General features: G+C 38.5%; 2 protein-coding genes across 2 annotated transcripts; both read left to right on the top strand.

The window, feature by feature from the left end:
• The first annotated feature begins 246 nt into the window (after positions 1–246).
• Positions 247–1,182, top strand: LOC101696658 (olfactory receptor 2G3-like). The gene has a single exon (XM_013069235.1). The coding sequence runs from the start codon at positions 247–249 to the stop codon at positions 1,180–1,182; it is 936 nt and encodes a 311-aa protein (XP_012924689.1).
• A 21,777-nt stretch (positions 1,183–22,959) lies between these two features.
• LOC101696298 (olfactory receptor 2T8-like) lies at positions 22,960–23,920 on the top strand. Its single transcript, XM_004874744.3, has one exon. The coding sequence runs from the start codon at positions 22,973–22,975 to the stop codon at positions 23,918–23,920; it is 948 nt and encodes a 315-aa protein (XP_004874801.3). The 5' UTR covers positions 22,960–22,972.
• Positions 23,921–24,623: the final 703 nt, after the last annotated feature.

The following is a 24,623-nucleotide window of genomic DNA, read 5'->3' as shown; positions in this document are numbered from 1 at the left end:
TACTACAAAGAAAAAAAAAAGAATTTCTCATCCTGTCTTTTTCCACCTTTATCCTGACTTTCAAGTCACAGGGTAAGATAGCATTATCTACACATTCAAGAACTTTTCTGAACTGTTATGAGAATTTTTATGACCCAAATAAAGTGAAAAGTTGAGTTTTTTTGCTGTGAAACTATTGAAATTGAAAAATGCTGCAAATCGTCAAATGTTGTCTCTTTCCTTCTAGGCATTTATAATGCAGGTGCCATGGAAAGGGAAAATGTGAGTTTTCCCAACACGTTTGTCCTGCTGGGCTTCTCAGAGTTTCCATGGCTGGAGAGGCCCCTCTTTGCAGTGGTCCTCGTCTCCTACCTCCTCACCCTGGTGGGGAACAGCTCCATCATCCTCCTCTCCCTGGTGGACCCCAGACTCCAGACACCCATGTACTTCTTCCTGGACAACCTCTCTCTGCTGGACCTCTGTATCACCTGCACCATTCTGCCTCAGCTGTTGGCCAACCTCTCTGGACCAGACAAGACAATTGCTGCCTGGGGCTGCATCACACAGGCCTATCTCTTTCATTGGACAGGGTGCACTGAATGCATCCTACTGGCCATGATGGCCATTGATCGCTATGTGGCCATCTGCCGGCCCCTCCAGTACACTCTCATCATGCGTCCCTGGGTGTGTGTGCAGATGGCAGCTGCCTCCTGGTCCAGTGGCCTGGCCAATTCTCTGATTCAAGCCACACTCACCATCCAGCTCCCCCTCTGTGGGCAGCACACCCTGGACCACTTCTTCTGTGAGGTGCCTGTGCTCATCGAGCTGGCCTGTGGGGACACTTCTGATAATGAGCTGGCCCTGGTTATTGGAGCCATCCTTTTTGTACTGTTGGCTCCCCTGATGGTGCTCATCTCCTACACTCTCATTGCCAGGGCTGTACTGAAGCTACCTTCAGCTGAAGGCAGGCACAAGGCACTCAGCACCTGCAGTTCCCACTTGCTGGTGGTCACCATGTTCTTTGGTCCTTCCATCTACATGTACCTCCAGCCTCCAGCCAATAGCACTCAGGCCAAGTTCATGTCCTTCTTCTACTGCATTATCACCCCAGTGCTCAACCCACTCATCTACACCCTGAGAAATAATGATGTGAAGAGAGCCTGGAAGAGGATCCTGCAATCCCAGCATGGGATGAAGTCTTAAAATGCCAGATGCAGGATATAAAATCAACATTAAAAAGTCAATAGCTGGGTTGGGGATGTAGCTCAGTGGCACTGAACCTGTCTGGCAAGTGCAAGGTACAGTATTGCACACATACAAAAAAGTCAATAGCTTTTCTATGCACCAATAATATAAGAAAGAAATCAGAAAATAATTTAATTCACAATAGCTTGAAAAAACAAAATATCTAAGGATCAATATAAACAAGAAGGTAGCCAGGGATTTAGTTCAGTGGTGCTGCCCCCTTGCCTCGCAAGTGCAAGGTTCCAAGATCGATCCCTGGTACCAAAAAAACAAAAACCAAAACAAAAAAAATAAATAAATAAAAATAAAAACAAACCCAAATACAAACAAGAAGATGAAAGAATTCCACAATGAAAATTTTAGAACACTGAAGAAGGAAATTGAGGGAAACACCAGAAGATAGAAAGATTTTCCATTTTCATAGACTAGCAGAATAAATATTATTTAAGTGGCCATATAACCAAAGCATTCCACAGATTCAATACAATCCCCATCAAAATTCTACTGACATTCTTCACAGAATGAGAGAAAAGAATCCTAAAGTTCATATGGAAACAGAAAAAGAATAACCAAAACACTGTTAAGTTAAAAAACAAAGGATGGAAAACAATACTCAGTGAATCAGGACCGCAAAAGCAGCAGGGGTAGCAATCTTATTTTCACACGAAGTGTGATTCAAGCCAAAACAGATCAGATGAGGCAAAAAGGTCACAGCATATTAGTTCAAGGAACAACTCAACAGGAAGAGATAACAATTGACATACATGCATCAATCACAACACACCTCACTTCATACAATGAGCACTTCTGGAGAGAAAATACCAAATAAACATGAACACAATAATAATGGGGAATTTCAAACAGATCAAGTAGACAAAAAATCAAAAAAGAAATATCAGAGCTGAACCACACCTTCAAACAAATGGATATCTACAGAGTGTTCTACCCTACTATGACACAATACGCATTTTTCTAAGCAGCACATGAAGCTTTCCTCAAAATAGACCACTTATGACTGGCCACACCCACAGTGGCTACCCACTTAGCCGCTGAGGTGCCTGCAGGACCACACCACACCCCCCCACCCCGACCCTGGCCTCCTGGCTGCACCACTACCTGGTTCCATACTACGAAGACACAGGGGACACCAGACCACCATACTTGGTAAGTTGGAGGGATCATCACCTCTTATTGGAACCTGGGCTATCTTCATGGGAACGGCAGCTGGAACCTGCAGTACAAGCTTGCAGAGTTCAACACTACAGGAGGACAGGGAGCTCAACTTGGGACTTGCTGCCTGAAATCTGCCTGAATCCCATGGGTCTGTGACTGGCTTGCTGAGACTCACTGACATATCTACACACTGCCACCCACATTGTCTATTGTGACAGCAGAGACATACCCTGAAGGAGGCCCTTCATTTTCATTTTATTTTTATTTGTTATTTTCAAAATTATTATTATTATTGTTTTTTTGCTCTTATTTTTAATTTTTTTCCTACTCTTTTCAAATTTTTATTTTCTCTTTTTTTTCTCTTCTCTTTCCTTTCTCTCTCTCTCACACTCACTCTCTTGCTGTCCCACATTGTTCTTCATCTCCCTTTTTGTTCCTGTTCTGGCTCTAATTTGGATTTCTTCTTTATTTTTCTTTTATTCTCTTTTTCCTTCTCTTGCCTATGTCCTCTGTCCACACTGCTAAGCTTCCCCTATCCTTCTGCCTTTCTATCCTTCCTTCCCCAACTCCTTCTAACTCCCCATCCCGAAGGGTAAAGTTGCTATATTGAAGAGTTTATTCACTATAAACATATGTTGGGTTGGCCCTAGATTTTGATTTAATTCACACAGTTAAAGGTGATAGATTAATAACTTTCACAAATTGTCATTTACTAAGATGTACTTGATGCTATGGTGTTCCTGATTATATCACTTGGGCTGAGGTGTTGTGATTGCTCTTATCAGTTGTCCTTCCTGGTACAATGAAAATGAGATAGCCTCAGAGTCATTAGAGACTCAAAACCTAAAGACCAGCTATATCTGGAAGACACCTCTGAGAAGCAGTCATTCCACAAGGGTTCTAATTACAAGGAACAAAAGCACTTACAATAAGCAACTTCAAAGCATCAACCCAGGAATTAAACCAAGGGCAGTACCAAAAACAAAAATGAGAAGACATTTAAGCAAGGCACAAAGTCAGACTTCCACCCCATGAAGGGTAAATTCTGGGGGAAACAAGGCAGAAAAGTCTGACAATTAACCACCTGGACCCACTGAACTGATAGCACAGGAAGGACCAAGAGGGGTGAATGAGGACCTAGAAAAATTCAAAACATAGATAATTTCCAAGATAACTACAGAGGTGGTGAGCAGAGTGAAAGACATGATTAGAGGCTCTAGAACAGAAACAGATAAAAAAATAGATGAGCTCAGAAATATGCTGGAAGTCATGAATGCCCACCATAAGAAAGAAATGGAAATCATGAAACATTCAAACAGATATCCAGGAGATTAAAATCTTCTTTGAAAGCATGCATAGCAGATTAAGGGAATCTGAAGATAGAATATCAGATATAGAAGACAGGATTGTGGTGAAGGACAATGAAAACAGAGATTTCTTCAAAATAGTAAGGGACCAAGAGAAATCAATCCAGCAGCTGCTAGATGATGCAAAGAATAATAACATAAGACTGATAGGAGTCCATGAAAAATCAGGAGAAAGTACAGTTGACATAAAAAAAACTGTACACAAAAGTAATATTTGAAAACTCCCCAGACAGAGGTAGTGAACTGGACATACAGATAAGTGAGGCATATAGAACTCCAACTAGCCATGATCAAAAAAATCTCCACCTAAACATATAATAGTCAAGATCCCAGAAACCCAACAGAAGAACAAAATCCTACAAGCAGTTAGAGAAAAGAAACAAATTACCTACAAAGAAAAACCTATCAGAATCACAGCAGACTTCTCAACACAAACCCTCAAGTCAAGGAGAGCCTGGAGTGAAGTATTTCAAGCCCTAAAAGAAAATAACTTTCAACCTAGACTGTTGTATCCTGCAAAATTTTCTTTCAAAATCAATGGGGATATTACATACTTTCACGACAAAAAACACTTGAAAAATTTCATGAAAACCAAACCAGCACTCCAAAAATTTCTAAGCAATATCCTAGAAAAAGACAATGAAGGTCTCAACTCCATGTGGCCCAACAGAGGGAAGCCAACAGGCAAGGTAAGACACTAAAGGGAAAGGGGGAAAAATAAGAAACAAAAGAGCCAAAAACAGTAAAACATCATGACAAGGATAAGTCAATATCTATCAGTTATAACCATCACTATTAATGGACTCAATTCACCAATGAAAAGAAATAGACTGGCAGAATGGATTAAGAGGCAAAGTACAGCAATATGCTGTATACAAGAAACACACCTAACTCAAAAAGAAACTCATAGACTGCAAGTGAAAGGATGGAAAACAGTTCTCCACACAACAGGAACCCAGAAGAAAGCAGGGGTAGCAATCTTATTTGCAGACAAAGTAGATTTCAAACCAAAATTAATTAAGAGAGACAAAGATGGTCACTACATCCTTGTGAAGGGAACAATCCAAGAGGAAGAGATGACAATCATAAATATATATGCACCAAATACAAATCCTCCCAACTATAAAAAACAAATATTAATGGACATGAAAAACCAAATAAACACTAATACAATTGTAATGGGGGACCTCAATACCCTACTTTCACAAATAGATCATCTAGACAAAAAATTAACAACAAAATTCTAAAACTGAACCAAGCTATTGAACAAATGGACTTAATAGATGTTTACAGAGTGTTCCACCCCCCAAAATCAAAATACACATTATATTTGGCTACACATGGGGCATTCTCCAAAATAGACCACATGCTAGCTCATAGGACATGTCTAAGTAAATGTAAAAGCATTGAAGTTACCCCCTGTATATCATCAAACCATAATGAAATAAAATTGGAGATCAAAAACATAAGAAACTGCAAAATCCCCACAAACATATGGAAATTGCTTAACACCCTCCTGAACTACCAATTGGTCTTCTTATCCACTCACCCCTCCAGAAAGAATTTAGAATATTTTATCTCCTGAAACCTTTCAGCTCTGAATCAAACAGCTGCTTGATGACTCAAAAAATGAATTATAAGAATAAAGGAAATTAGATAGTCAAAAGTTATAGAAATATATTCACTGAAATTACTGCAAAAACATTTCTAAAGGAAAAATGCAATTTTCAAGTATAAAAGACACAGGGGACCCCAAATATCCAAAAACACAAATAAACTTCTCATAATCATAATCAAAATTCCAAAATTTCAAATCAAGGAGAGAATACTAAAAACTCTCAAGAAAAACAGCATGTATTTTATAAATCTAAACCTATAAGAATAACAGCAGATTTCTCAGCACAAGTCTTACAGGCCAGTTGAGGTTGGAATCCAGTCTTCAAGTGATATAAGAAAACACTTCTGAACCCAGATTTCTATACCCTAAAAAATCATTACTCTTTAAATTTGGCAGAGAAATAGAGATTGCCAATGACAAAGAAATCCAAAAGAAGTTCTGTAGCACTGTAGAAAATATTTAAAGGAATGCTAGACAGAGACAAGGAGGCTGTAAACAAAGATCCCTAAGGAATATGTGTATCTAATGGGAAGAACAGTTAGACAAAAATGAAAAAGTAAAGAAATTACTAAAAGAATAACAATACAATGACAGGATTAAGTAAATACAGTATAATAATAATCCCAAATATCAATGATTATATTTTTTAGTTAAAAGATATAGGATACAGATTATATTAAAAAACAAAGCAAACCATGTTTTGACTATGAGAGACACACATTAACCATTTAAGAAACATAGAGTAGAAATGGAAAAGGTGAAATCACAATGGATTCTGCTGAAGGCCAGATTATTGGTAACTATTTGGATATTTGTATTCCAATAAAATGGAAAATTCACAGGAAAAAGATAAATCCCTAGATACATATGAGCTACCAGAGCTGAACGAAGAAGATATAAAAATCATGAATTAGCAATATCAGTTAGTGAAATTGCAGAAGTAATTTATTTATTTGTTTGTTTGTTTATTTATTTTTGCATAAGTAATTAAAAAACTACCAAAGAAGAAAACACCAGATCCCAACAGACAAATACTAATACCAGTACTCATCAAACTCTTTAGTGAAATCAAAAGGGAAGCAGTATATACTCCTGAAATAAGCCTTACTTTGACTCCAAAATCAGAAAAGGATTCAACAACAACAAAAAAGAGAAGTACAGACCTATCTCTTCAATGAACACAGACACAAAAATCCTCAATAAGATCCTGCTAAAAAGAATGCAGCAAATCAAGAGATCACACATTGTGACCAAGTAGGTTTAATTACAGGGATTCAGGGATGGTTCAACATATGCAACTCAATGAATGTAACACATCACATAAACAGAAGCAAGGACAAAAATCACACGACCATCTCAGTTCTAGAAAAAGCATTTGACAAAATACAATATCTATTTATGATAAAAACACTGAAGAAAATTAGAATAGAAGGTCTTTATCTGAACCTGATAAAAGTCATCTATGACAAAAGAACTGTCAACATCATCTAAAGGGAGAGCTGCTGAAAATCTTTCCTCTAAAATCAGTTATCACCATTGCTGTTTAATATAGTTCTCTAAACATTAGCTAGAGCAATTAGACAAAAAAATAAATAAAAATGTTATGGATATGGTAAGGAAAAGTTAAATTATTATTTGCAGATGACATGATCCTCTACGTAGAAGATCCCCAAACCACAATCAAAAGACTCCCAAAACTATCATCAAAATTTGGCAGAATAGTAGAATTCAAAGTCAACAGTCAAAAAGCAATAGTGTTCCTGTACAGTAATAGCAAACTCACTGAGAGGGAAATTAGGGAAACAATACCCTTCACAATAGCATAAAAAATTAAATACTTAGGAATTTATATAACTAAGGAAGTGAAAGACTTCTACAATGAAAAGTATACTGCTCTGAAGGAGGAGATTGAAGAAGATATCAGATATTGAAAAGATATCCTCTGGAGGCAGGTCTGCCCAGGCCCTACCGAGGTCCTGAGTCACACAGAACATGCCGAATCAGCCTGCTGCAGACAGGCAGGCTTGCCCATGCCCTACCAAGGTCCTGAGTCATACAGAACACGCTGAATCAGCCCTCTGCAGACAGGCAGGTCTGTGCATGCTCTCCTGAGGTCCTGAGTCACACAGAACATGCCGAATCAGCCTGCTGCAGACAGGCAGGCTTGCCCATGCCCCACCGAGGTCCTGAGTCACACAGAACATGCCGAATTAGCCCTCTGCAGACAGGCAGGTCTGTGTATGCCCTACTGAGGTCCTGAGTCAAGTGGAAGACACTGAATCACCCCATTGCAGACAGGCAGCCACCTGGTTCCACACTACAAAGACACAGAGAACACCAGACAACCAGACCAAGGTACTGAGTCCCACTGTTCCTGGCCCAGAGGTAGGGGCTTCTGAGCCGTCACCCCCACTCTTCCTGGTCCAGAGGAAGGGGCTTCCCGGTCACCATCCCTCCCGCTGCTCCCAGCCCAGAGGAAAGGACTTTTGGGCCACCTTCTGTCCCCCTGCTCCTGGCCCAGAGGAAGGGGATTCCAGGCCACCCCCCCCTCCCGGCCCAGAGGGAGGGGCTTCTGAAACACCATCTCATTGCTTGTGGTACAGAGGAAGGGGCTTTCCGGTCACCATCCCTCCCGCTGCTCCCAGCCCACAGGAAAGGGCTTTTGGGTCACCTTCCCTACCGCTGCTCCTGGCCCCTGTCCCACCTCTCCCAGCTCAGAGGAGGTAATCCGTGCAGGTGCTAACAGCCAACCACCCCAGTCGAAATGAGAAAACAGGTAAATAAGTCTCAAAACCAGACTTCCAGATCACCTACAGCAACCCCAAAGGGAAATGAGATGGAACACTCTGATACTCAACCACCTGGACCCACTGAACTGGCAACAAAAGGGGATCTGGAAAAAAGGAAATCAGAAATAATTTCTCGGATAACAGGAGAAATTGTGCCCCTAGTGCAAGACATGATTAATTAATCTAGAGAGGAGCTCAGGAACATGATGGAATCCCAACATAAGAAAAAAATGGAATCCATAAAACAGATGCAAATAGATTTCCAGCACATGAAAAACTCCATTGAAAGTCTACACAGCACAATAAGCCAATGTGAGGACAGAATTTCAGATATAGAAGATAAGATTGCAATTAGTGACCAGGAAAAGAAAAATTGCTTCAAAATTATAAGGGAACATGAGAAATCAATCCAGCAGCTGCTACATGATGCAAAGAAGAATAACATAAGACTGATTGGGTTCAATGAAGAAAGAGGAGAGAGTGGAGATGACAAAAAAAATCTCTTCACAGAAATAATGGCAGAAAACTTCCCAAGCAGGGGAAAAGAGCTTGACATACAGATAAGTGAGGCATACAGGACTCCAAATAGCCTTGATCAAAAAAAAATCTACACATAGGCATATAATTGTTAAGATTCCAGAAACACAACAGAAGAACAAAGTTCTCCAAGCAGTGAGAGAAAAGAAACAAATCACATACAAAGGAAAGCCCATCAGAATCACAGAAGACTTCTCAACACAAACCATCAAGGCAAGAAGAGCTTGGAGTGACATATTCCAAGCCTTAAAAGAAAACAGCCTCCAACCCAGATTAATGTAAACTGCAAAACTATCTTTCCACATTGATGGTGAAATAAGATACTTTCATGACAAAGAGCACCTTAGGAACTTTGTGAATACCAAACCAGCACTCCAAAGAATTTTACACAATATCCTAGGAACAGACATTGAGGATCACAACCCCAGGAAGCAAAGCAAAATGAACCCATCTGGCATGACAAGAAATTAAATATAAAGGGGGAGAACCCAACAAAAAGAAAAAGTCATGACAATGACAAGTCAATACGTTTCAGTTATAACCATCAATGTTAATGGTCTCAATTTACCAATCAAAAGAAATAGACTGGCAGAATGGGTCAAGAAGCAAAATCCAACAGTATGCTGCATACAAGAAACACACTTAATTCAAAAGGAAACTCATACACTGAAAGTTAAAGGGTGGAAAACAATACTCCATGTGACAGGAACCCAAAAAAAGCAGGAGTAGCTATCCTCTTTGCAGATCAAGTAGATTTCAAACCAACACTGATTAAGAGAGATGAAGAAGGATACTACATCCTTGTAAAGGGAAGAATCCAAGAGGAAGAGATGACAATCATAAATATCTATGCACCAAACACTAGTGCACCCAATTATATAAAACAAATACTAACAGACATGAAAAGTCATATATGCACTAATACAATTGTAGTGGGGGACCTCAACACCTCATTGTCACAAATAGGTAGATGAACTAGACAAAAAATAAGTAATGAAATACTAGAACTCAGTCGAACTCTTGGACAAATGAACTTAACAGATGTTTACAGAGTCTTCCACTCCACAAAATCAGAATACACATTCTTCTCAGCTGCACATGGGTCATTCTCCAAAATACACCACATACTCACACATAGAACATGTTTAAGTAAGTGCAAAGGAATTGAAGTTATCCCCTATATATTATCAGGCCATAGTGTGATGAAATTGGAGATCCATAGCAAAGGAAACTCAAAAAATTTCATAAACACATGGAAATTGAACCACACATTTCTGAATAACCAATGGGTCATAGAGGAAATTAAAGAAGAAATCAGACAGTTCCTTCAATTAAATGACAATGACAATACAACATATCGGAATCTATGGGACACAATGAAAGCAGTCTTACGAGGGAAATTCATAGCAATGAATATGCATATTAGGAAAACAGAATGAGCCCAATTAAACAACCTGATGCTGAATCTCAAGTTTCTAGAGAAAGAAGAGCAGGACAACCCCAAAACTCATACAAGGGAGGAAATGATAAAGATCAGAGGAGAAATCAATGCAATGGAGCCTAAGAGAATGATACAAAAAATCAATGAAGCCAAGAGTTGGCTCTTTGAAAGAATCAACAAAATTGACAAACCTTTAGCCAACCTTGTCAGAAAAAGGAAAGAAAAGGTCCAAATCCATACAATTAGGAATGAAAAGGGTGAAATTACAACAGACTCAGCAGAAATCCAGAGGATCATCAATACCTACTTCCAGAACCTATACGCCAATAAGATGTGCAACACAGAAGAAATGGACAGATTCCTGGATACATAGGAATTACCAAAGTTGAACGAAGAAGATCTAAAAATTCTGAACAACCCAATATCAACCAATGAAATTGAAAATATAATTAAATCGTATCAACTAAGAAAAGCCCGGGCCATGATGGCTTCACTGCTGAATTCTACAAGACATTTAGAACTGCTGCCACTACTGTTTAAACTCTTCAATGAAATTGAAAGGGAAGCAATACTCCCAAATTCATTCCTGGAAGCAAGCATCACCTTGATCCCCAAAGCAGAGAATGTCCCAACCAAAAAGGACAACTATAGGTCAATCTCACTAATGAACATAGATGCAAAAATCCTTAATAAGATAATGGCAAACAGAATGCAGAAGATCATCAAGAAGATCATACACCCTGATCAAGTGGGAGTCATCCCAGGGATGCAGGGGTGGTTCAATATACAAAAATCAATCAATGTAATACACTATATCAATAGAGCCAAGGACAAAAACCATACCATTATCTCCATAGATGCAGAAAAAGCATTTGACAAAATCCAACATGCATTTATGATAAAAACCTTACAAAAAATTGGAATAGATGGTCTCTACCTCAAACTGATAGAAGCCATCTATGAAAAACCAACAGCCAATATCATACTAAATGGTCAAAAACTGGAACCCTTCACACTAAAATCAAGAACAAGACAAGGATGTCCACTATTACCACTCTTGTTCAATATAGTTCTGGAAACATTAGCCTCGGCAATTAGACAAGAGAAAGAAATAAAAGGAATAAAGATAGGTAATGAAGAAGTCAAATTGTCATTAATTGCAGATGACATGATACTCTACATAGAAGACCCCAAGAACTCCACCAAAAGTCTTCTAGACTTAATAACCAAATTCAGTCAAGTAGCTGGTTACAAGATCAACACACAAAAATCAACAGCTTTCCTCTACACCAATGACAGACTCACTGAGAGAGAAATAGGGCAAATAATTCCTTTCACAATAGCATCCAAAAACTGAAATACCTAGGAATCAGCCTAATGAAAGAAATCAAAGACCCCTTCCCTGAAAACCATGGCACTCTGAAAAGAGAGATTGAAGATGATATGAGGAAATGGACAGACATCCCCTGCTCCCGGGTAGGAAGGATTAATATAGTGAAAATGGCCATACTTCTAAAACTACTATATAGATTTAATGCAATTCCAATTGAGATCCCAGCAGCATACTTCATAGACCTCGAGAAAACAATCCAAAAATTCATTTGGAGCAAGAAGAGACCCAGAATAGCAAAAGCAATTCTAGGTAACAGAGACATGGTAGGGGGTATCACAATCCCCAACCTGCAACTCTACTACAAAGCTACTGTGATAAAAACAGCATGGTACTGGCAAAGAAACAGACTTGAGGACCAGTGGAACAGATTAGAAGATGCAGAAACAATGCTAGACACACTCAGCCATCTCATCTTTGACAAAGGAGCCAAACACCCTCACTGGAGGAAAGATAGCTTCTTTAATAAATGGTGCTGGAAAAATTGGGCTTCAACTTGCCAAAGATTAAAACTGGACCTATATCTCTCACCATGCACTAAACTAAAATCAAAATGGATTAAAGATCTAAATATTAAAATAGAAGCTCTGAACCAGTTGGAACAGAGCTTAGGTAGAACCCCTGAAGACATCGGTGTAGGAAAAGATTTTATGAACAAAACCTCAGTTGCCCGTGAACTAGCACAAACAATGAACAAGTGGGATCTCTTCTTATTAAAAGGCTTCTGCACAGCAAGAGAAACCACCAGCAGGGTGAAGAGACAACCCACGACGTGGGAAAAAATCTTCACCTGCTCTTCCTCAGACAAAGGTCTACTATCTCAAATCTATAAAGAACTTAAAAATTTAAAGACCCAAATTTAAAGACCCAATCCAAAAATGGGCATCTGAAATGAACAGACATTTCTCAGACAAAGAAGTAGAAATAGCAAATAAATACATGAAAAAATGTTCAACATCACTGGTCATTCGAGAGATGCCAATGAAAACAACACTGAGATTCCACTTCACTCCAGAAAGAATGGCTGCTTATCATGAAATCCACCAATAACAAATGCTGGCAGGGCTGTGGGGAAAGAGGAACCCTGCTCCACTGCTGGTGGGAGTGTAGACTGGTGCAAGCACTGTGGAAATCAGTATGGAGATACCTCAAAGAACTAGGACTGGAAGTCCCATTTGACCTCACTATTCCACTGCTGGGGATCTTCCCCAAAGAATTAAAAGAATCATACCACAGTGATATATGTGCAGTCATGTTCATAGCAGCACAGTTTGTAATAGCTGAAACTTGGAAACAGCCCAAATGCCCATCAACTGGAGACTGCGTAAAGAAAATGTGGTTTTTTAAAATAAAATGGAGTACTACTCAGCCATCAAAAATGAGAAATTAGAGACATTTATAGCTAAGTGGATGCACATTGAGGAGATACTCTTAAGTGAAATCAATAGGACACACATGTGTAAATACCAAATAGTTTCTCTGGTGTGAGAAACTGAAAGTGTAAATAAGGACTAAATGTATAATAGATAATGTGAAATAGGAAGAAAAGGGGCAAAGGGGAAGGAAGTGGGAGGGCTAGAGGAAAGGATAGAAGGGAATGGGATTAATATGAGAAAATGGAAAAATAGGAACAAAATCTTTGTAAGTAGGGAGGAATGGAGGGGTTGAAGGGAGGGCTGGGCCAGGGTGAAAAATAAGAACCAAGAGAGACTATGTAAAGGTGCAAATTTCCAATGATGAATGTCATTATATTGTATACCTAAAATGTACCAATGATTAGAATCAATAATCGATAATGTAAAGCAGGAAGAAAAGGTCCAAAGGGGTAGGGGTATTTGGAGGGCAGGGGAAAGGAAAGAAGCGAAAGAAAAAATGTTGAGAAATGGAAAAAATGGAAATAAAGTCTTTGTAAATAGGGAAGGGTGGAGGGCATAAAGGGAAGGCTAGGAATGGGGAAAAAATAAGAACCAAGATGCATTATGTAAAGGTAAAATTCCCAATGAGAAATGTAATTGTGTTGTATACCTACAATGTACCAATAAAATAATTTAATACAAAAAAAATTTAAAAAAAGGAAAATATATCCTCTGTTCCTGGATAGGCAACACCTACATAGTCAAAATGGCCATACTTCTAAAACTGTTGTATGGATTTAATGCAATCTTAACAAAAATATCGATAACATTCCTTACAGAGTGAAGAGGGCAACCCCAAAATTCACATGGAAACAAAACAACCTAGAACAGCGACAATAATTCTGGGTAAGAAGGCCAAGGCAGGGGGTACCAGAATGCTAGACTTCAAGTTACACCACAGTGGTGTAGTGATAATAAGCAGCATGATATTAACAAAAAACCAGAGTTATGGATCAATGAGATGGAATGCAAATATAGAAACACTCCAGGCACATTCAGCTATGTTTTTTTTGATGAAGGTGTCAAATCCCTTCTTTTCAAGAAAGATAGCCTCTTTAACAAATAGAGCTGGGAAATCTGGATATCTATGTGTTCAAGGTTGAACCTAGGCCAATATCTTTCACCATGCACTAAACTACAATGAAAATTGCTTAAAATCTAAACATTAGATTAGAATACTTAATATGGTGGAAGAAAAAAATAGGTAAAAGTTTTGAAGACATAGGTGTATGCAAAGACTTTCTGAACAAAACCCCAGTAGCACGAGAAATAATATCAAGAATAAACAAATGGGAACACATTAAATTAAAAAGCCTCTGTACAGCAGAGAATATCACTGACAGACTGAAGGTCTGCAGAATGTGAAAAAATTTTGTCAGCTACTCATCAGACAAAAGATTAATATCTAGAATAGATAAAAAACTAAAAAATTAAATTTCCTCAAATCTATTTTTTTCCCACCATTAAGTGTATAGGTACATTTTAGGTATAAAAGACAGTTACATTCATCATTGGGGTCTTGTACCATTACATGAGTATCTTGGTTCTTATTTTTTTCCCCCTTCCCCTGCCCTCTTCCCACCTCCCCCACCCCCCTAGAGCTTTACTTCCTGTTACACAATATCAAATACACACTTTTAAAATTAAAATATCAAGACCTAGGAGACATTACCACAGATGTTACAGAATTTAAAAGGATATAGAAAGCATATTTCAAAAATCTGTTTTGAAATAAATTTGACAACTTTTAAGAAGTACCTTGGAAGACAAGTTAATGAAACTAACTCTGGAAGAAATACAAAATTTGAATAGCACCTATTAAAGAAAGTATATTTCTGGCTTGAAAACCTTCCCAGTATGACAACAACAGGCTTGTATGCATTTTAACAGATAAATTATATCAAACATTTAAAGCAGAAAAAAAAGGAACACTTCTCCCCTCATTTTAGGAAATCAACATTGTGCTAATCTTAAAACTGGATAAAGATAATAGAAGAAAAAAGTATGAACATAGATAGAAATTTGGTTAACAAAACAAACTATTAGAAGTCAGATCTGGCAGTATGTAGAAAGTGGTTTTGTTATAGGGATGGCAGTGTTGGTTCAGCATTGGAAGATCCACCCCCAAAAGTCATCATTTTAACAGAGGAAAGGAAAAAGCCATATGATCCTGTCACTAGTTGGAGAAAAAGTATTGGACTAAATTCTACAGCTGTTCATGGTAAAAGCTATCAGGAGACTAGAAGTAGAACAGAAACTTCTCAACAGATTAAAGACATGTACTCCATACTTCCAGTGAGAACACCTTATATGAATGGAGAAGATGCAATGCTTTCTCCTTCAGGTGGGGAACAAGGGCAGATATGCTTACTCTTTATCTGTCCATTAAACTTTGAAACTTAGGCCCCACCAAAATAGTCTGGCAATAAAATGACACAATTAGGATAGGATTGGCAAGGTAGAAGCAAAATCTTTATATGTAGATGAAATTATCATCTACAGAGAAAATACTGAGAAATCTCTAGAAGCCCCTAGAACTTGTACTTGAATCTAGCAGGATTAGGAAACACAAGGTATACATAAAAATTCAGGTCTGTGTCTACTTGCTATAAATGAAGAATTGGATATTGAAATTTAAATGTTATGTAGGAGTACAAAGGACCTAGAAAAGTTAAAAAAAACAGTGTTGGAAGATGTTTAGTACCTAATTTTAAGACTTCTTCTAAAGCTACAGTAATCAAGGCAGTGTTGATGTAAGGGAAGACATATAGATCATTTGAATAAAACAGAGAATCTAGAAATAGAACCACACATATATGGTTCACTGATTTTTGAAAGATTATTTAACATTAGCATTTTATAGAATATAAATTCAATTCAAGAGCCGAAGAATAGAGAGCGTTTTCAGCAAATGGCACTAGAACACCTGGTATCCATATATAAAAAATTAACCTCAACTCTTTATTTCCATACATAAAAATAACTTGAAGGGATCTATGAATCTAAATATGAAAGGCTAAAAGTATAAAACTTGAAGAAGAAATTATAAGGGAAAATGTTTATGAATTTAGGGTAGGCAAGAACTACCTAGGATACAAAAGACATGATGTATAAAAGAAAAAAATTGATAAATGGGATTCCATCAAAATTTAGAACTTTAAATGACATCATTAAAATGAAAAGTAGTCCTTAAGCAGACCATATTTACAATGCATATAACCTATGACCAGAATTTATAAAAAAACTCTTATAGCTTATTAATAGACAACCCAATTAAAAAGTAGACATAAGAAGATGATAAATAACCAGTATAGCACAAGGAATGGTGTGCAACTCTAGAATCAGAAAAATACTAATCAGTACAATAATAAGATTGAATTATACACTCATTAGGGAGATGAAGTTAAAAGTTTTAAAAGCCTTGGCATGACTTTTTCTTTTTGTTGGATTCTCCCCCTTTGCATTTAATTTGTCACACCCAATGGATTCCTTCTGCTGGGGTTCCTGGGGTTGTGATCCTCATTGTCTTTTCCTGGGGTATTGTCTAAAATTTTTTGGAGTACTGGTTTGGTATTTATGAAGTTCCTGAGGTGCTCTTTATCCTGAAAGTATCTTATTTGTCCATCAATTTTGAAAGATAGTTTTGCGGGGTACATCAATATGGGTTGGGGGCTGTTTTCCTTTAGGGCTTGAAATACATCACTCTAAGCTCTTCTTGCCTTGAGGGTTTGCATTGAGAAGTCTTCTGTGATTCTTATGGGCTTTCCTTTGTATGTGATTTGTTTCTTTTCTCTCACTGCTTGTAGAATTTTGTTCTTCAGTTGGATTTCTGGAATCCTAACTATTATATGCCTATGTGTAGATTTTTTTTGATCAAGACTAGCTGGAGTCTTATGTGCCTCACTTACAAGTATGTGAAGTTCTTTTCTCCTGCTTAGGAAGTTTTCTGCCATCACTTCTGTGAACAGTTTTTTTTTTAATGTCATCTGCACTCTCTCCTCTTTCTTCATTGACTCTGATCAGTCTTATGTTATTCTTCTTTGTATCATCTAGCAGCTGCTGGATTGATTTCTCATGTTCCCGTACAATTTTAAAGCAATTTTTCTTTTCCTGGTCACTAATTGCAATCTTATCTTCTATATCTGAAATTCTATCCTCACATTGGTTCATTCTGCTGCGCAGACTTTTGATGGAGTTTTTAATCTCCTGGAAATCTGTTTGCATCTGTTCTATGGATTCCATTTGTTTCCTATGTTGGGATTCCATCATGTTCCTCTGATCCTCTATTTTTTATCTGTGTCCTCTCTAGATTTATTATTCATGTCTTGCACTATGAGCACAATCTTTGCTGTTATCTGAGTAATTATTTCTGATTTCATTTTTCCCAGATTCTCTTTTGTTGCCAGTTCAGAGAGTCCAGGTGGTTGAGTATCAGAGTGTTCCATCTCGTTTCCCTTTGTGGTTGCTGTAGGTGATCTGGAAGTCTGTTTTTGAGGCTAGTTTATGTGTCTTCTCATTTCCACGGTGGAGTGGTGCTTCTGGTGCCCACGTGGCTCACCTTCTCTGCTGTAGGATCATGGAATGGCTACGGGGGTGCTTCCTTCCCGGTGCCAAGACTGGCTCACCTTCTCTGGCCTAGGAGTGTGGAATGGTGGCAGGGGAGCTTCCTTCTGGGTGCTGGGACTGGCTCCAAGCTGGCCTAGAATTTGCAATCCCCAATTTCCTCAAATTTGAAGACCCAATTAAAACATAAGCATCTGAAGTGAACAGACAATTCTCAGATGAAGAAATACAAATTGCCAATAAACACATGAAAAATGTTCAATATTGCTGGCCATTCAAGAAATGCAAATTAAAACAAAACTGAGATTCCCTTTCACTTCTGGAAGATAGCTGTCATCAAGAAATCAACCAATATCAAATGGTGGTGTGGCTATGGGGAAGTGGAACTCTTCTACATCACTGGTATGAATATAAACTAGTATAATCACTATAGAAACCATTATGGAGTTTTTCTCAAAAAACTAAATGAAGAAATTTCATTTGACTAAACTTTTCTCTTCTAGTTATTTTCACAAATGATTTAAAGACAGCATACCGTGGGGATGTATGCACACCCATGTTTATAGCAGTGTAATTCATAAGAGCTAAATCTCTGAAACAGCCTACATGTTCATCAACAGATGAATAGATAAAAAATGTGGTATTTATACACAATGGAGTACTACCTGACATAAAATGATAAACTTCAGTCATTTGTAGGTAAATGGATGCACCTTGAATCCTTAACATTAAGTGAAGTAACTCGGACACACAAGCTTAAATATTGTATGGTTTCTCTAATGTGAAAAACTATATATGTATATGTATAATGAAACAAAAGAGAGATAATAGGAAAAAAAGACAGAAAGAAAAAAAGAAAACACATTGTCATCCAATGTGGACAAAATAGCTAAAAGTGTACCTTGACCTAGAAAACATATTTTATATGTTCTTTGGCCTATTAATCTTGTTTTAAATCTGTATGTATAACAATATATACAATAACAAACTTTCTAAGTTCTCAGATAAATAAATGAATCTCATGCTGGAAAATAAAAGGGGATAGAGGGAAAGAGTAAAAAGGGAATTGAAATGTGTTACATACATGTAATCATTTTGCACTGCAAATATGAACTAATAAGAGTGAAAAACTGTGACACGTTATCACCAAAAAGAAAAAAAAAGGAAAGAAAAAATGAGAAAAAGAGAAACACAGAGTGAAATTTAAAGAATGGAAAACTACACCCCATTCAACCAGAGCCCACCCCAAGTGGAAGCATTGGTCTTAGTTTTAGACACAGAAGACTTCAGCCTTAACTGATCAGAAGAGACAAGGGTGACAATTATGTGCTGGTAAAGACAGCAGTTCTAAGGAAGAGACAACTGTAAATGTCTATGCTCCAAATGTTTGCAAAAACAGCTTCATTAAAAAAAGGAAGCAAGAATAGAATGTAAAAGGACACGTGAACACAAATAAAATCATGATAGGGAACTTCAATAACCAATTCCCACATAGAGCCAGATTAACAAAATAATTTCAAAAAATGAATATTAAGGTTAAGTCACATCATTGAACACTTGAGGTCAACAGATGTCTGTAGTATCTTTTCCTGCACCAACAGAATACATATTTTTTCTTAGAAACAGATGGTATTTTTTTCAAAATAGACCATACTTAAGTCAAATGATGGTTAAATACAAAAGAACTGAAATAATCCCCTGCATACTATCAAATCATAGCAAAACGAAGCTAGAAATCAATAGCAAAACTAATAATCATGACTATGAAAACACATGAAGATTATATAATATATTCTCAAAAAATGGGTGAAAGAAGATATCAAGGGAGAAATAAAAAGGTTCTCACAATCAAAGAATATTGAAAGTACAGCATACCCAAACCAACACGATACCAAGAAAGCAGTTCTAAGATGGAAGTTCACATCTGTCAATGCACACAATAAAAGAATAGACAAATCCAAACTAAATAACCTAATAATGTGTCTCAAGAACCAAGAAGAAAAGAATAATTCAAATCAAAAAGTAGTAGAAGGAATAAGTTATAAAATCAAAGCAGAAATGAATGAAATTGAATATAAAAAACAAACCCAAAAGATCAGAGAATCATGGAATTAATTTTTCAAAAAGATAAATAGGTTTGAAAAATCCTTAGTCAAACTTGCGAAAAGAGGGAAAGAAGAAAACCTATATCAGTGCCATTAGACATGATAAAGGAGAAGTTATAATGCAAATCACAAGACTCCAATAGCACATGAAATGCATGCCTGGATGGAACCAATTGGAGGGTTTGGCAAATAAGAGTATAACAACAGTACAATAAGAGTTTGCTCTTACTGTTGTTATTATCATAGATATTATCACAGACACATAGAGTCATACTATATGAGAATAAAATGAAAATACATAGTTGCAAAAACTGATGCATTTAATGCAGCTTTGATTTTCTCAAATTAAATCCAAGAAAATAATAGTTGAATGCTACCATAAAATTCATTTTTAATTGGAATTTTCACAAGACTGCAAATCAACAGCACACTGTTTGATTTTTTGCCCTACTGAATTTAGAAAATAATGCTAGAATATTCTTACTATGTTTATTATTATTTTGAAAATTATAGTTTTCCATGCAAGGGCATTTATTTGCACTTTATTTTTGCTTCTGATGATTATGTTTTATTTTCCCACATCAAACCTCTCTGGGACATGCACAACGTATACCAATATCCTATGACTATTTAAAATTCCTGGAAATCTAACATCCCTGGAGCCCACGGTTCTGCACCTCTGCAGTTCTGCTGCTTGATGAGAGGATGATGCAGTAAAGGCTGGCGGGGAGTCAGAGCCTGTAATGGTCTCTTGAGAAGTTGATAAAATCGTTCTGGCCTCAGCTGGAACCGAAGGAGTCCTGCACAGATGCGGTGCATCGGGACCACGCTTCTGCGGGTCCACCTGCCGGCGTCCTCGTTCTTGCCTTGTGTAAGTAGGTCACGCCAACCTCTTAACACTTAATCTTCTGCTTCTGAATCCAGAAAGCCAGAGAGCCAGTTTCACCACTTACTGCACACATTTGACAGGGAGCATCCTCTCTGGCTCCCATCTCCCCCTCTGAAGAGTAACGTGAGCCGGCTGAGGCTCCCGCCAGGCTGAGTCCTAGGACCACCTGTCAATATTGTCCAATAAGCCATTGCCTGATTCCATCCTATTATTAGAGAGCATATCGATTGCTCATGTCAGTTTACTGGGAAATACATTTACAGATTTAATGTCAAATTGTGACAATGAGTTTGGAAGAATATTGGAGGGAAAATTACAGGCCTGATTATCCATTTGTGGTTTCTATGGGAAGAAAAAGAACTAACCTGTGTGTCCATTCCCAGCACACATGTGTGTGATTTAGAGGTAAGATGTTACAAGTTTTATACCTTTGTAAGAAAACGCATTGGAAGACAAGGAAGATGTTCAAATCTGTTATATTCTGAAGAAAAGGCAATAAAATCTTTATTCTTTGTGGCAGGAAGCTTTTTTTCCCCCAGATTAGTCAAATTTACAGTGGATAAAGAATTTTGGTTGCTAGTGGTTGGGTGGAGGGTAGTTCTGCTTAAATGTTATAGATGTTCAGATTGGAGAAATGAAAAGGGTTTTGGATATAGATACTGCTGATGCTTGTACTAATATGTGGATATACTTAGTGTGATTTATACACTAAACATGGTCAACAGAATGCAAAAATTAATTTGAGAAATTTGCTCAACATCCTACAGTTACTGCAATTCAGTAAGATTTTTAAACTGGTTTGAAGTTCAAAAGGCTTCAACCATGAGAGGGGTTGGAAGAGGGAAGAGTTCTGAGCCCTGTGGGCAAGAAGCCTCTGGAGAGCTGAATCCTTCCTCTGTGTGGCGCAGCCGAGAGCCAGCAAAGGCTCCAGAGCTCTCAGGTGTGCAGTGCCCACTGCAGACAGAAGGGTGTGCAGGCCATGAGTTTTGGCCAGTGAAGCACACTTTTGTCACAAGGGTTGTGTTTGCAAAATGCTTAGCTTTCAGTGAACCAGTTTAAATACCGTAAGCACAGTCCTGATGGTCGCATGTGGGAATGAGGGCTGAATCTGCCTAGTGTGGTATCTTCCCCGCTATCATTCGTTTTAGGTGATCTACAATTCGGGGTGAAGGGAATGTCCTTGAGCACAGGGGCTCTTCCTCCCATGCAAGTGTGAGAATTAACCAATGTCAGTGAGAATGAATTTGCTTCCACATCTCCACAATGCAGTTATTTGTACTCAACACGATGGAGTAGTCCTGGCAGCACCAGGTCACAGACAGAAATGGCTTTACAGGTGTAGATAGGTTGTGAGTGATGATGAAATGAATTCATCTTTTACAGTTGGTAAAGGGTACATATTTGTCATCTACCTATGTATGGTGTATTTGTGTGACTACAGAATAATACTTTTAAGAATTAATGAGAGTGAGCATTTAGCCTTATGTTTGTACTTGCAGGACAAAAACACATTGTTTCAAGTGTAACACTCTGCATAGTGGAACTAAATGCAATGCTAACTCCCAACAAAGTTATGCTCCTCTCTGCAGACTCATTCAGTAATGGTTAGCGTGGACCATGGCATCATTTGGCTTTGAGATCTGCCCAGGGTTCCACGTATCTGGGCAGGTCCCTGAGGCCTGATCTTGCTTCCCAAAGCTCTTTCCCTACTCTAATTTCCAGCTACAGGGACATGAGAGATTCCTTCACTTTGCACTTCAGCCAATATATTTCTGACTTGGAGCCAGCCAGGGTGAAATAAGGATCTGATGTTTCCAGCCAAATATGACAATTCCTCCTCTAAGTTGTGGGTGTGAGGTATGTTTCCAGCACTCTGGAAGCTGACTGATAACCTGCCTTCCAGGTTCCAGATTTAAGAATGTAAACACAATTTGGGAAGAAAATGGGCTTCTGGATTATTAAATGTCCAAGAAAATTACCCGATATTGTTAGGTTGAAAATACTTTGATATACATGTGTAGTCTTCATTATCAAGCTTTTAGGAAACTAAAATACTGACTTAATTCAGTTTTGAAATCTAAGGAAATGTATGATGTAATACAACCAATGTATCAGTGAGAAAGTATTGGTGTTGTCATTTCTTTGTGACCCCTTAAGGTGGTTTCAGGTAATATAAGATCACATATACACGGTAACTGCAACTTAAAAGAATTTGGATGTGTTATACCAATTGAGCGATGCTCAAACTGTAAGTTGATTAGTATATGAAGTATTGAGTATATGAAAAAACGGAAATGTTATACATGTGTTTATGCTTTTTTGCAAATGTCAGATGAAAAATCTAAAACGTGGTCCATATTTTTTAGCCACCTAATTTTCTAGGAACATGTACTTCACATGATGCATAGAAGGCTGAGACCTCTCTCTTCTCTTTTCCATGTACAACATCACATCTGCAATCATGGACCATGGGAACACCACAGCAGACTTCATCCTCCTAGGCCTCTTCAACCACACCACAGCCCACCAGATTCTCTTTGGGATTGTCCTAGCAGTTATGATCTCCTCCCTCACAGGCAATGGCCTCATGGTTCTCCTGATTCACTGGGACCCCCGGCTGCACACACCCATGTACTTCCTGCTGAGCCAGCTCTCCCTCATGGACATGATGCTGGTCTGCACCACTGTGCCCAACATGGTGGCTGCCTACTTGACTGGAAACAAGTCCATCTCCCTGTCTGGATGCGGTCTTCAGATGTTCCTGATCCCCACTCTGGGAGGTGGAGAGTGCTTCCTCCTATCAGCCATGTCCTATGACCGCTATGTGGCTGTGTGCCACCCACTGCGGTATGCCACCCTCATGAACTGGCCGTTATGTCTGAGAATGGCTTTGGGGTCCTGGCTCCTGGGGGCAGCTGATGGAATCATGCAGGCTGCTGTTACCCTGAGCTTCCCCTTCTGCAACAGACATGAGATCGATCATTTCTTCTGTGAGGCCCCCACGCTGGTGCGCTTGGCCTGCAGTGACACCTCTGCTTTTGCATATGCCATGTACATCTGCTGCGTGCTGATGCTCCTCATCCCCTTGTCCCTCATCTTGATGTCCTACAGCCTCATCCTCGCTGCTGTCCTGCACATGCGCTCCACAGAAGCCCGCAAGAAGGCCTGTGCCACCTGCTCCTCCCATTTGGCTGTGGTGGGACTCTTTTATGGCGCTGCCATCTTTACCTATGTAAGACCCACATCCTACAGGTCAGCAAACCATGATAAGGTTGTGTCTGCATTCTATGCCATCTTCACTCCCATGCTGAACCCTGTGATCTACAGCCTGAGGAACAGTGAGGTGAAGGGAGCTCTGAGCAAGTGCCCGAGCCAGTGCTGCCTTCACTCAGCACTAAGGATGCACTGATCTAACAGTGCAGGGCCCACTCCCACACTCCCAGTATGTGGGTGACCTGAGCCTAAAGCCTCAGCAGTGCTAGCCCTGCCTGGACACATGATCAAATTTCAAAGACCCTGTCTCAAAATTATGAGAAACAAACATAAAGTCAAAGGCCTGGGAATGTAGCTTAGTGTGAAGGGACAAGGTTTAATCGCAGATATTGTAAAAACAATAACAAGAGTAAATTAATGGACTGATTTCTACAACCTCAGGGTGGTACGAAGTGGAATTTGTCCTCTGGAATTTCCCAGAGGACAAGTATGCCGTAACCCCTTTATCCATGAGGGTTATATTCCAAGATGCCTATGGACAACTGAAATTGCTGATGAAACCAGATCCTTTATTTTAATTAACTTTTACCTTAGTCTTGCAAATAAGCACTGTGGTTGTAATTTTTGCAGCTTGATGTCCAACAGAAAAACCAACAAGAATTTTATTTTTTTCCAGCTTGTACATTAGTTTAACCTAATGTTATACTCAGTATATGTTGTTTCCCTGTCCTTACTAAATCAATAACGTTTATCATTTAACTTAAAGAAAGCCTTACAGCTTCTCTTAGACATTTCTGGATTTTTGGCATAACTACTTCTGCATATGGAATAATTACTAAATTAAATAAACATGACTTGAATGTAAGCCCTGTGATGATACTGCAGTGTCAATGCAAAAC

This window comes from Heterocephalus glaber, unplaced genomic scaffold (genome assembly GCF_053883595.1).
Source record: "Heterocephalus glaber isolate CG9 unplaced genomic scaffold, H.glaber_assembly_v1.0 deba00001466, whole genome shotgun sequence".
NCBI classification, from domain to species: domain Eukaryota; kingdom Metazoa; phylum Chordata; class Mammalia; order Rodentia; family Bathyergidae; genus Heterocephalus; species Heterocephalus glaber.
The sequence above is the reverse complement of the archived record's forward strand: the minus strand, read 5'-3'. Positions and strand labels throughout refer to the sequence as shown.